This window comes from Ipomoea triloba, chromosome 3 (assembly GCF_003576645.1).
Source record: "Ipomoea triloba cultivar NCNSP0323 chromosome 3, ASM357664v1".
In the NCBI taxonomy this organism is placed as follows: Eukaryota; Viridiplantae; Streptophyta; class Magnoliopsida; order Solanales; family Convolvulaceae; genus Ipomoea; species Ipomoea triloba.
The window spans coordinates 29,219,144-29,232,419 of record NC_044918.1 but is presented as its reverse complement, the minus strand read 5'-3'; the positions used below and the strand labels follow the sequence as shown (position 1 = coordinate 29,232,419).

Below are 13,276 nucleotides of genomic sequence, written 5' to 3'. Positions count from 1 at the left end.
TGATAGACATAGAGAAGGAAGTCCAACGAAGAGATAGTATTGGCATAGGGTGTTGCTTGTCTGCTTCTCATCTCAGTGATGAAGGAAGATTCAAAAGTGATACTTGAACCCTTGGTTGAGGTTGGAACAGTGAATTGAACCTAGGATAGAAGTCATATTGCCACACATGAAGTTACTTCTCAGGCAAAAGTCTATACCCTCTGGCTCAATTCCTTCTGCTCCTTTGATTTGATAAAATTTTAATGGTTTAATATGTAAGTTTGGCTACTGTTCCAAGTTGTTGAGCATAGATTTTGTGATAGAGGTTTCTTTTGGGTGCGTGGTTGCTGTTTTGGTTGTTTGTTCTATAAATCCAGAGAGGTGTTGGTGACTAGGTGTTGGTGTGGTTGCTGATTTGGATTTGATCCCTGTTTTGTGCTGTGCTAGCAAGGGTTTTATGCTGTGTAACCAGAGAGGAAGGGAAGTGTAGGAGGACTTTTGTGTATATTTAAATGTCACCATATTAATAGACATCATGCTGGAAACTGATGAATCAAATTTTGGAGTAAAGATTGATTTTGGTGGTTAGAAAGAGAAAAGCACCTCACTAAGATTTCAAAAAAAAAATACATATTTAGTGCTGAATTTGTCTTTATACACACCAAAAACTACCTACTTTAAAGCAAAAATACTACATATTTCCAAATTCCAAGTTCATGAACAACAACCTTTCAGTACTATCAGTCAACTAATTCCTATAGCAGGATGATTATCATCAAAATCAATAACCGACAGAAAGCCAAGTTTTAAAATTAGAAGAACAAAACTAAAAGAAATATCACCACGATTACGTAACGTATCTGTCTTACCTCTTTCATAAAGGAGTTTCCCTGTATTAGAATGGAAGATTTTAAAACCTTCCTTCGTTCCAATTGCAAAGCAACTGTTAATTGAAAATAAAACGTAAAAATGAAAACCCAAAAAAAAATAGATTTTAAGAATTTAACACAGGGGAATCATCAAACTGAAATAAAAAGTAGATAGTTGTCAGAAATTCAGCAAGTAAAGGCAACAAAATAGCAAATATTTGAAAATCTCAACGTAAGTATTACCTGTTATCTTGATTGAAGGAAGCGCAGAGTATCGGGCATGAAGATGACTGACTTGCCATGATCGTGTGAACTTTAAATAAATAAATTATATACTTAGAGGGAGAGAGAGAGAGAGAGAGAGAGAGAGAAATTGCAGAAAGATGAAATTCAGAAAGCAGAATTTAAAATCTGGTGAGGTTATATACTGCACTCCGCTTGCAGAGTTGCAGTTGCAGTTGGAACTTGCAACTTGCAAGTTTGCGAAGACCGAAACTAGAATTCTTGGCAAATTATACTGAAACTTGTAATTATATTCTCATAAAACAGCATTAAAAAAAATATTCTCATAAAACATTTTCATCTCCAGACTTGTAATTATACTGAAACTTATATATCATATATATATATATTGAGATTAAATTAAAAAAAATAAGGGAAAAGGGTCAAATATGCTCCTAAACTTTACACCAAAAGTCAATTTGACATGTTTGAGGGTTTAATTGTACTTTTTAAAAGTTTAGGTACCTAATTGACTTTTGGTGCAAAGTTTAGGGATCTATTTGACCCTTTTCCCAAAAATAATAAAAAAAAAGTTAAATTATTTTTTTTCCTATTTTTCATCATCTTTTTTTTTAACCTTACTCTATATTATTATGTCTACTACTTTCTTGAGATAGAACGATTTGCTTGCTTTTGAAACAAATTTGTCTAAAGACCTAGCCCGCTTATTCGAGAAAGGAAGAAAATTTTAGAATTATCTGCCCCAGACCTATTTCCTCATTGATTACTCCGTATTTCATAGTCTGCAGAAAAATAAATGTCTAATTGATGGATATATTGAAGATAGACCCGACCCAAGGAGAAGCGGAGGGCACCAGGCTAAAGGTGCCCCCAACTCGGGGTGGCCTCGGCGAGAGGCAGCCTTGGGGGTCCCTCAGGGTGGCCTTGGTGAGAGGTGGTATGGCCTCGGCGAGAGGTGGCTTTGGGGCAACCTCAGCGAGAGAGATGGCCCCGAGGTGGCCTCGGCGGGAGGTAGCTTCGAGGGGACCTCGGCGAGAGAGATGGCCTCAGGGTGGCCTTGGTGAGAGGTGGCCTGGCCTCGAAGTTGCCTCAGCGGGAGGTAGCTTCGGGGGACCTCGACAAGAGAGATGGCCTCAGGGTGGCCTTGGTGAGAAGTGGCCCCGGCGGGACCTCAGCGAGAGAGATGGCCTCAGGGTGACCTTGATGAGAGGTGACCTCGGGGTGACCTTGGTGAGAGGTAGTCTCGGGGTGACGCCTCAGCGATGGGTAGCCCCGGCCGGGGTGTCCACCTTGCATGCTACACACGTGGACTCGGTCAACAAGATCCAACCGCACACCCTATTCTCGTGGGGCGGTTAGGAGGAAGCTTTAGTATAAAAAGATTCATTAGTGTCTTGATTAGGACATCATCTTCTATTATCATCTCTATTGTCTAAATACAAACACTCTTGTAATGATCTTACAACAATATTAATACAAGAATCGTCTCCGCAGTATTTATTCATTGTCTTTTCTATCAAATCATCTTTCAGTAGCATTTCCTTTATTTATCGGATTTAATAATTCGGATCATCCTGAATTAATTAAATCCATCAATAATACTCAATATTAAAATGTTAAATATATAAAATATTTTTTAAAATAATACTCNTATTTATTCATTGTCTTTTCTATCAAATCATCTTTCAGTAGCATTTCCTTTATTTATCGGATTTAATAATTCGGATCATCCTGAATTAATTAAATCCATCAATAATACTCAATATTAAAATGTTAAATATATAAAATATTTTTTAAAATAATACTCATTCTATCTCATTTTGTGTGTCATACTTACTATTCATTGGTCAAACCAACTCTTTCTTCTTCGTTTATTTTTTTTTTTGAGTACGTTTATTTTCTTTATTATTTTTACTTATTTTTAAATTTAATTTTTTGTGTTTAATAGTACTTTTTTTTAGTTTCTAAATATATAAATTTTGTATATTAATACTAAATTTAATATTATAAAAATTGAATTAAAAATCACTCTAATCAAGCCTCGTTAATCGAACCAGACACATAAAATGGTACGGAGGCAGTAGTATGCTAATTCACATGTTAATCTTTAGCATTCTAAAATCCAAAATTCCGTGTTAATCTTTAGCATTCTAAAATTTAAAATTCATCAAATAAACAATGATTTCTTCAATCCAAAATTTATTAAATCAACGTAAGTTTTATTCAAGCTAAAACACATGTATTTGATTCGTAGCACATGTCAATTAAAATTGAAATAGGAATCAAATACTTGGTAATAATAATGAATTTTGGTGAAAATATTTTGTATATTTGGTAGTATAGTGAAATTTTTGGTGAAAATATTTTGTATATTTGGTAGTATAGTGAAATTGAAATAATTATCAATATTGATGTTTAGTTATGTATAATTCTATAATGGAAATAAAAGTTTTAAAAACACAAAAAATAAAAAATAAAAAATCAAAGCAATTGATCTTAATATAATGATATCCAAAGCACTAATATGAACGAAAAATCAAAACAACAATTTAAAAGCATTTATCCAAACTTAAAAAACAAATTACCAATATAAAATGAAATGACACCCTTTTTTAGAGTTAATGTCATACTGAGTCCTTCGAGTATGGTGGTTTTGTCACATTTAGTCCTAAACTTTTAAATTGACCACCCATAGTCCTTCGACTTTCAAATTGCTACCACACGTGGTCCAAGTTCACCACTCATAGTCCTTCAACTTTCAAAATATAACCAGTTGTGATCCACATGAAAGGACCATGAGTGGTTAAAATTTGATAATTGAAGGATTATGGATAATTAACTTGAACCATAGATGATAACAATTTGAAAATTGATCAATTTAAAAGTTTAAGACTAGATGTGACAATCACTATATTCAAAAAACTCTAGACGGTATTAACTCCCCTTTTTAATTAAAGAATGATATTCTAGACTGAAAAAATAATCAAATCTCAATATCTCATAATTATGTCTTAAAAAATTGTCAACTAAACAATAACTATAATTTTGATTATCATTCCTAATATGTAAATTCATGAACCAAATGCACCCTAATATTTACTGAAATCAAATTGTTGTTAAAATGTCTATTTCAAAGCAACTACAATGTCATAAAATTAAACCAACCCGTGAAAGAAAATACATTACTCAATTGCGAAAGTAACACTTTCCGCAATGAACATTGAATCAAGCACAAAATGTCAACACATTTACAACAACAAATCATAAACTAAGTTTTTTTTTTTTTTTTTGAAAACCAAACCAAACCAAATTATATTAAACCAACGAGGAAAGAAAACGAGGCAAAGAGTCCAGGTACTCAACCCGCTCCCAACCATCATTACAAAGAGCTCTTTTAGCAATAACATGAGCAAACTCATTACTACTACGCTTAACAAAAGTAAATTTAACATAAGGTAAAGCATTTAAAAGATCAAGGATTTCTTGAACAATGGTCCCGAAAGGGGTTAGAATCTCTCCATTGTAGACAGCTTGAGTCACCACTTTAGCATCCATTTCCAGAATCACTCGCGACCATCCCTTTTGCTTGATCCAACTTAGGGCCTCCCGAGCACCCATACCTTCTACCTCTTTGACCGTATATAGCCCATTAATCCGGGACATGAGAACCCCTACAACCGTGCCGAGTTCATCACGAATAACCCATCCCAAACCCATACATCTACGTCGGTCATCCATTGCAACATCTATGTTCAGTTTGTAAAAACTAGGAGGGGGAGTCTGCCAGCACTCCATTCGGCCTTCAGTAGTGCCCTCACTACTCATTTTTGGATTCAAATTCTGCCACATATGAAGATAAGCCAATGCATGATGAACCACTGTCACAGCATCACGCACCTGGTTTTGCCAAATCAGTAGGGGTGCGTTTGGTTCGCATATGGGAATCAGAATCGGAATGGGTATCAAATACTTGGTAATGATAATGGGTTTTGGTGAAAGTATTTAGCATGTTTGGAAGTTGGGTGGAATGAGAATGATTATTAATAGTTGAAGAAGAAAGGAGGAAGGGAGATGAAACCCTTATTTAATAAGGGTATGAGTTTTGTCTTTAATGGGGTATTCCAAACCCATAGTAGCATTCACAAAACCTATCAACCAAACACAAGCAATCACTTTCATACCCATTCCTTATGCCTAAACCGACCAATCAAACACACCCTAGGTTTCGATTCTCCCAAAGTCCCCAACACACTATAATAACCTTCTGAAGCAAAGGAACAGGGAGCTCAGTCATCATCTCCTCAAGCCAAGAAGATAAGGAATCCACATAGTGTAGCTGCCAAGCATCATTTAAAACCCGCCAGCACGCACGCCCAAAAGAACAGTTAGCAAAAAGATGAGTAAGTTAAACTAAGTTAAATCATAAACTAAGTTAACACATACAACAGATGGCATGCTACTCTATTTTTATAACCTTCAATAAAAACTTTTAATGTAACTACTAAATATATAAATTTTATTTACTGATAAAATTGGATATCACTCTAAACTTTCTTTAACATATATGTAGTAAAGAAAACTCACTTCTGTCATCAACATAAAATGGGGAATACTCTTAAATAGGATTAACCTAGTAACATTACACTAGTTCTGCCACTCCATACTTAACAAACTTGGCTATCCAATATCTATGCTCATATTGAGCTTCAAGCACTAGTAGACTTATAGTGGCACTCGTCAATGGTTGAGTAAACCAGACCTTCTGCTTCAAGTGACTCAATTGCTTCCCTGATATTCAAAAAAACAAGTCAGAAAATACATTACTCAATCTATTACTAAGAGAAGGGTGTGATAGAGACTGGAGGGAGATACAAGATCTTCTCCAATGGAACTTTAAGCTGTTGAGCGATCTCATTCCTGTGCATTCCCTTTTCCTGCGCACTGAAACATACGAAGATGTTAATAGTTGAAAGAAAAATATTTTAACTCCCAAGTTATTAAAAAAATAATGAGGCTTGTTACACACTAAAATTCAAACAGCACAAAGAATACACTCCAATACAATATATTTGTTTGTCTGCAAATCTATCCTGTTTCATAGATGTTACATTGGGATATTTATTCAAAAGACAAAGCAATATTGACTACTCCAGCAAACATATATAACCAATCCCAAAACAGCCACAAATGTGATCCTCCTTTGACTAGGATTTGGCCCATCAGAGTAGTCAGGATTACCCCAAAAAAAGTTCTATTTTTATTACTTTAAGGAACCCAACCATTTATATAAATGGATTATCCAATACTTGAGGACTTGATAAACAGTTGATATTATCAAGTCCAACATGGAAAATATGGGAAAGTTTAAGTCACTAAAAGTTTCCAAACATCTTTCACTTCTTTAATCTCTCATAGTTAATAGTCAACTAAACAATTATTGAAAAATGAAATGAATAGTTTTTCATAATATACAATAAACAAAAGAACTATGTCCATAAACAAATGCCTCTGAAAATTACTAAGTTAACCATGGAAATAAAGGTTATTCCAAATTTCAAATTTAGCATGGTTTGCAACAGATTTTAAATTGACCACCTTCCTAGCCCCATGAAGACTTTAAACCAGAGTACAACTTACATTGATGAAGGCTGATGCAAATAATCCATCACCATTTTTTCAATGCCCTTGAGCCCATCCATACAATTCTGTCCAGAGAACTGAAAAAGTAAATGGGACTTAGCGTACAGACTGGGATCAATTGTTAATATGTAACAAGTATGGACTTACTTGAACTGTGGAGGTAGAATTATATCCATTTGATTGAGTGTTGACCTGGGACTGCCCTTCAGTTGGATTCTGGGTAGAAAGGCTACTTTGTATCTTGTCAAAATGAACAGGGTAAAATATTAGCATTTAGCAATACAGTAGGGAGACAGAGCCGCTCAAATAAAAACATACCTTTGGCTTGGCATTGCAGTGATGGACATAAATACATTCAAGAAAGTGGTTTGCAATCATATTATAGTCAGTCACGGGCCTGAAGAGGATAAACAAAAAAATAGAATTTAAACATAGAACAGAGAATTAGGGTACAACATGATTATCTCCAAGAGAAATTGCGTAAAAACATTCCATCAAAGAAACCACGTGGTTGGTTTTAATTATAGTTTTATTTCTTTTTGACAGTCTGCTTAAATTGGCTGTAATATAATGAATTTAATCCAACAATGCTAGAGCTAGTATTTTCCATAAGCAATATTTACATCAACTACTGAGAACATGGTTTGCTCTGTGCAATGGCTTACAATTTCGTTTCATACAGCAGGAAGAGATTGATACATGGAGTTTGTATAACAATGACTAGATAGACTGGATCCAAAAAAGTTCATTTTGAACCCTGACATTTAAACATGTTTGACATTAATCTGTCTATAAAGCTGATAGGTTTACATGTCTTCAATTGAAATACTATGCCATTTATTTAAACCAAAATCACGTAAGAAATCAATTAACTATTTAAGAGGTTTATTGGACCAAAAGGGGGGGAAAATAAATGACACTTGGACATGTATCTCAAAATATGCAGTCCATCTTAACTGCTGCAGAATTCAACCCACTGACGAAGAGAATTGACAAACCAAAATTTCTCCCACCTTATTTTATTAGTATGAGGATGACTAGAGACAAGTGGAGGGTGAAGTATTAATTCTTAGAAATTTTTTTAAAGGCAGACAATACATATACTTAGACATAGACATGCTTCATATATTTCCCTATATTTCAAGCTGCAATTATGACTTTTTTCTCAAATTGGAAGTAAATTTTCTTTTAAGATTGATTGAAGTCATAGAGCATATATTACATTACTAAGAACATAATGTAGAACAAAAGAAAGAATAAGATATTTCATTTCAAAAAACCTTTATCATTTAGCCATTAAAGATAGTTCAGAAGATAACTAGAACAGAACGGTTTTTTTTTCTATTTAAAAGAGAGACATACCTTATAGCAAAGCTCATTATCTGCATTTTACCCTGAAAGCTTTTCAAGTGCCCATGAACAACAACATACATCCCATCTCTAATTAATTAAAAAAAATTAATAAGGAAACATCCTAGCTTTAATCCAAATGAAGATTATATGAGCTTGTACTTACAATACTCCCGCTACTTCATTGTTGTCAACAGCATCATTCAGCCTAAAAAGTGAAAAANAAAAAATATTAGCACAATAATATAAATAAATAAATAAAAGAAGAGGTGTATATATGCAGAAATATGAATTGTAATTTGTTTATACACCTTGGCCGAGGAAAGGGATGCGTCTGGGCCTTGAGTGGACTGAGATGGGACAAAGCCGCCGCCAGAGAAGGCGGCGGCGACGGAGTCGAATTGGCTGCTGTTTCCGAACATTTTCCGTTCTATTTTCGTTTCTTAATTTTCTTTAGCTCCAGATTTTGGGTGTTCAAAAAGATTAATGTGATAGAATAAATCGGCTGTTAGGTCAAATATGAAAGGCGGGGGGAGCCGTGGAGGAACAAAAGCAAATAGCGCGCGAATGTTAGAATTTTCCGCCTTCTGTAATTGTTATGGCCCTATTTTCTCGCTGAAAATGGGGGCAGCAATTTTAGATGCCCTATAAACTAAAAGGCTAAAACTAAAATTGAAAATGAAGATGATGCAATATATATATACTAGTATTTTATATGCGTGCAAAAACATATGTCACGTCAGTTTATGTGGCAGTTAACTTTTCAATATTATTCATTTTCGTCTCCGTATTAGCATTGGACACATTTAGTCCGCTTTTATTAATTTTGTCACATTTTACCTAGAGTTTAAAAACGTTGGACAGTTTTGGTCCAAAGTCATCAGCAGCACAAGTACAAGAAAAGAATACCAATTGATTTGGATTTACTAAGTAATGGATTTATACAAGTCATAATGACTGGCTCACCCTATGTCTGAAACAGAGAGGTAGTTGCGATACGCAAATGTAAAGGTGAAGGGCTTTCCATCAGTGTTGATGTTTCTTATTCGAGATGTTAGCAGAAGTTCTCCATCAGGTCCCAATGTTACCCTCAATCGGAATTCATATCTAGAAAAAAGCAGGTCAGAAAAGCTAAGTGCGGAAAAAATAAAAGTTAACCAAAAAGTAATCAATGTGCATCCACCAAACCTGTGAGGCCAGATTTTGAAGTCATCTTCAGAGGGCTTTAGTATCAAGTCAATAAATGCCGTAGACTCTGATGGAAGTGGGGGAGGATCCTTTTCAACAGTCCAATGCTTGTTTCTAGCAAATCCATGTTGCTCAAGAGGTCCAAGGTTTGAGAACTGCAAACAGAAAGCGGTTAGTGTAAGTTGTAAATAAGATCAGACTAACATACAAAACATAGGAAAAGACCATAATACCTGAGGAAAGCATATAGGGATACCTCCACGAATTGCTGTTGGAGGCTTGAAAAATGGCCTGCAAAGCATAAAGACTTAAACTTCATTACACCCATTCACATACAAGTTGTACGTACCAGAAAACACTGTATAAAGTCATAATGATCAATCCCACATGAAGTTTGATTTTTAATTATTAATGTAATGGAATGCATTATCAGTTGAAGTTAACTCATGAAATTCACTGTAAAAGAGAACATGAGTCTTTTATGTATTTATCAATTATACGATCATGAGTCATGAAATTCACCCATGCGGCATTATAATCTTTCAGTTTTCAGGTAGAAGTTAATTAAAGGATATCTTATTTCAGCAGGCAAAGTTTATTGAAGAAAAAAAAAACACTATGTTGACCATAGCTCATGAAAGTACCTTACTACTGACAAAGAGCATTTCTCCTCCATGTTCATTCTTCCATGAAGTTACATGGGCCCCATACAAATACACCTAGATAGTAGATAGAAGAATGAATATACAATATAAAACCAAACAACTTGATATACTGCACAAATAAAAGATCAGGGAGTGGAAGGACATCATGAAGGTAAGAATAGAAAAACTTTGCACAATACATTGTTAGAAGTTTCAAAACTTGCTTTCTAGTAACAAAGGAAAATGCCAAACTGCACATAAACACTCCCTGCCACCCATCCCAAAACTGAGAAATAGCAAAAGAAACGTATGCTTGATGTGGGACTACTTGTCTAACCAGCATTCTAGTGCTTAACAGTATCACCCCAGTACCAAGACACCAAGCATAGTAAGCATGTATGTTTGGCATGGGAAGATGTAATGACCTAAAGACTTAGGAAGATGAAGTAACGCCTATCCCAGAGGCATTTCATAATCTATAATCATGCAATCAATAGCTATATTTAAATAATACTTTAGTATTATCAATGTTAAGCTTAAAGTGTTACTAGATTCAAAAAGTATAAGAAACTAATGTGATTAAAGCATAAGTATTATCCGAAAATGAAAACAACACGAGAAAGTTGAATCGGGGAGAAATGGCGTTACTACCTCGGCAGAGCTGCCGCGAACCTCCCCAAAGTATTATCCGAAAATGAAAACAACACGAGAAAATTGAATCGGGGAGAAATGGCGTTACTACCTCGGTAGAGCGGCCGCGAACGTCCCGAAGAACAACCTTGTCGAGGCCATTGATGCCCTTACACAGCTCCACAGCCTTCACTGGACTTTTTTCACTACTCGAAGCAGCCATCACAGCAACTGTCTCTTTCTCTCTCTTTCTTTCTTTCTTTCTCTTTCTCTTTCTCTCTCTTTCTTTCTTTCTCTTTCTCTCTCTTTCTCTTTCTTCCCCGTTTATATAAGCACACCACCCTATGCTCCGGCTGTTTGGCGTAGTAACTGAAAATCGTTGGGACGGTGTGCCGGTGTGGCGTGGTAACTTCTTGCTTTTTTGTTTTTTTCTGAGGGAAAATTCTTGTTTTTTTTGTTAGTTCCGTTTTTATTAATATCTATATTTGTATTTTATTTTGTTTCAAAAGAAATATTTCTAATTTTTAAAAATCTTTTTTTTTTTGCGATATTTGTTTTATTTTAAGGCAACAACTCAATATTTGTATTTTATTTAATCCATTTTTATTTGCGCCCGTGCCTATTGAAATGAGAAAATGATTAGTTTTAAAGGGCGTTTGGTTAAAATATTAAAATCAGAATTTGAATTGGAATAGTTATAGTGTGTTTAGCAAAAACAAGGCAAACCAACGATTTTAGTTTATTAATTATATCTAAATTGTAGACTTAGTTTATAAATTATTATTTAATATAAATTTGTTGTTAATTATGTTTAAATAATAGTTTTAATCTATTACTTATAAATTTTGTTAATATTAATAATTTATTTTAAATTTTTAAATTATCAAAGATATATTGATTATTTTGTAAATTTTTTTTAAAAAAATTCCTCTATAAATCTTTATCTTTATATATACAATACTCTTACCACAATGAATAATATGTATTTTAATAATTTAAAAATTCAAAATAAATTATTAATGTTAACAAAATCTATAATAAAGACCTGGGATTCAGGATCCCAGAGCTCTAGGACCCAATAAGATTACCCGAGCGACCAAAAAAGATGATTTGGTGCTCAATAAGGAGACCCAAACCAAAAAGGTGGTCCGGGCCAAGAGAGGCAATTCGAACTAAGGGGGTCCAGATGAAGAAGGCAACTTGGATTGAGCGTTCCAAACTAGGGGACCTGGGTGGGAGGCTACCCGAGTCTGATGCGAGGACCCTGAGCGATCGCCGTTCCACCTTTGAGCCCATCTTCGAAGTCGGGGTGACCGGATTTGGCCCAAATGCGGGTTTTGACCTAGTCTTATAGCACACCATGAAATTAACTAAACTAGTTAGAATTTTCATGTATAAATTGGCCTTGTTTAGTTATTACAAATCATGTCTTGTTCTCACACAACATACATTATAATATTCTTGCATGAATCCATTCACTATTATTAAAATATTTGTTCTTTTACCATTTTATCCTTGTATTTTATGCAAACTTAGTTGATCACACATACTCCGGGTCAATCAGTTCCATAATAATAATTCATGGTCTTAATTTACAATTTAAGTATAATTAATGAGTTGATTCCACATAGGGTCCTCCGAGTATAGTGGTTTCGCCACGTTTAGTCCTAAAGTTTTAAATTGATCAATGATCCTTCGACTTTGAAATTTAACCATTCATGGTCCAAGTTAACCACTCATGATCCTTCAACTTTCAAAATTTAACCAGCCGTGTTCCTCTTGAAAGGATCATGGTTGGTTAAAATTTAATAGTAGAAGGACCATGGGTGATTAACTTGAACCATGCATGGTAACAATTTAAAAGTCGAAGGACCACGGGTGGTCAATTTGAAAGTTTAGGACTAAACGTGGCAAAACCACTATACTCAGAGGATCTCAGATGATATTAACTCTTTGAACATATATAAGGCATGGTATGAACATGTAACAAGTGAATGTCATGACCACAATATGTGTATGTAGTTTGTATTTTATGAACATTACGCTTTGAGTTTATGAATATATAGTGTCTAGTTTCTGAACATTAAACTTTGAGTTTCTGAACATATATAAGGCATGTTAAGAACATGTAACAGAGTGTGAATGTCATGACCACAATATGTGAATGTAGTTTGTATTTTATGAACATTACGCTTTGAGTTTATGAATATATAGTGTCTAGTTTCTGAATATATATATAAGTTATGTTAAGAACATGTAATAGAGTGAATGTCATGACCACGATATGTGCTTGTAGTGTGTACTTAGCTCTTGCTCAGACTTTGCACTAGCTTTTGCACGCCCCTTAGAACGGGAGTTTTCTAAGTATCCTAGGGCCAAGCACTGTGCACGTCCTCCCATTTTGTAATTCGCCAGACTTATTCGATAAATAATAAGTATTCTTTCCTATTACATTCTGGGTTGCATTCGTTGGGCAAAGGGTCATTCGTTAGAGTCAGGCTAGTCTAGTTCTTGCAAGGCAATTATAGACGCCGCATGGGGTTTGATTGATGAAAGAATCACCCTATGACAGTTGGCATCAAAGCGACTCGATCCGAGACAAGCCAACGGTGTGCACTTAACAAGTGGGAGACGGACAACACAAGGGACGTACTGCAAATGGCCACTGAAACCCAAGTAAAGGTTACCAATGCCCAGGATGGACAACTAACAATTGCGGAGCCTTCCTAGAGA

The 13,276-nt window shown here is 34.8% G+C and overlaps 3 protein-coding genes across 3 annotated transcripts; all 3 read right to left on the bottom strand.

Annotated features, from left to right (window-relative positions):
* Positions 1-4,406: 4,406 nt before the first annotated feature.
* Positions 4,407-4,916, bottom strand: LOC116013179. The gene has a single exon (XM_031252829.1). It carries the CDS (start codon positions 4,914-4,916, stop codon positions 4,407-4,409), a length of 510 nt encoding a protein of 169 aa, XP_031108689.1.
* Positions 4,917-5,578: 662 nt separating this feature from the next.
* On the bottom strand, positions 5,579-8,503 carry LOC116013178 (replication protein A 32 kDa subunit A-like). The gene is made up of 8 exons (XM_031252828.1): positions 8,391-8,503; positions 8,248-8,289; positions 8,094-8,171; positions 7,050-7,128; positions 6,879-6,971; positions 6,729-6,808; positions 5,964-6,032; positions 5,579-5,879 (listed from the first exon to the last, which is right to left on the bottom strand). The coding sequence occupies exons 1-8, from the start codon at positions 8,501-8,503 to the stop codon at positions 5,798-5,800; spliced, it is 636 nt and encodes a 211-aa protein (XP_031108688.1). The 3' UTR covers positions 5,579-5,797.
* Positions 8,504-9,043: 540 nt separating this feature from the next.
* Positions 9,044-10,766, bottom strand: LOC116013177 (putative glucose-6-phosphate 1-epimerase). Its single transcript, XM_031252826.1, has 5 exons — positions 10,656-10,766; positions 9,913-9,988; positions 9,503-9,558; positions 9,270-9,424; positions 9,044-9,188 (listed from the first exon to the last, which is right to left on the bottom strand). The coding sequence occupies exons 1-5, from the start codon at positions 10,764-10,766 to the stop codon at positions 9,044-9,046; spliced, it is 543 nt and encodes a 180-aa protein (XP_031108686.1).
* Positions 10,767-13,276: the final 2,510 nt, after the last annotated feature.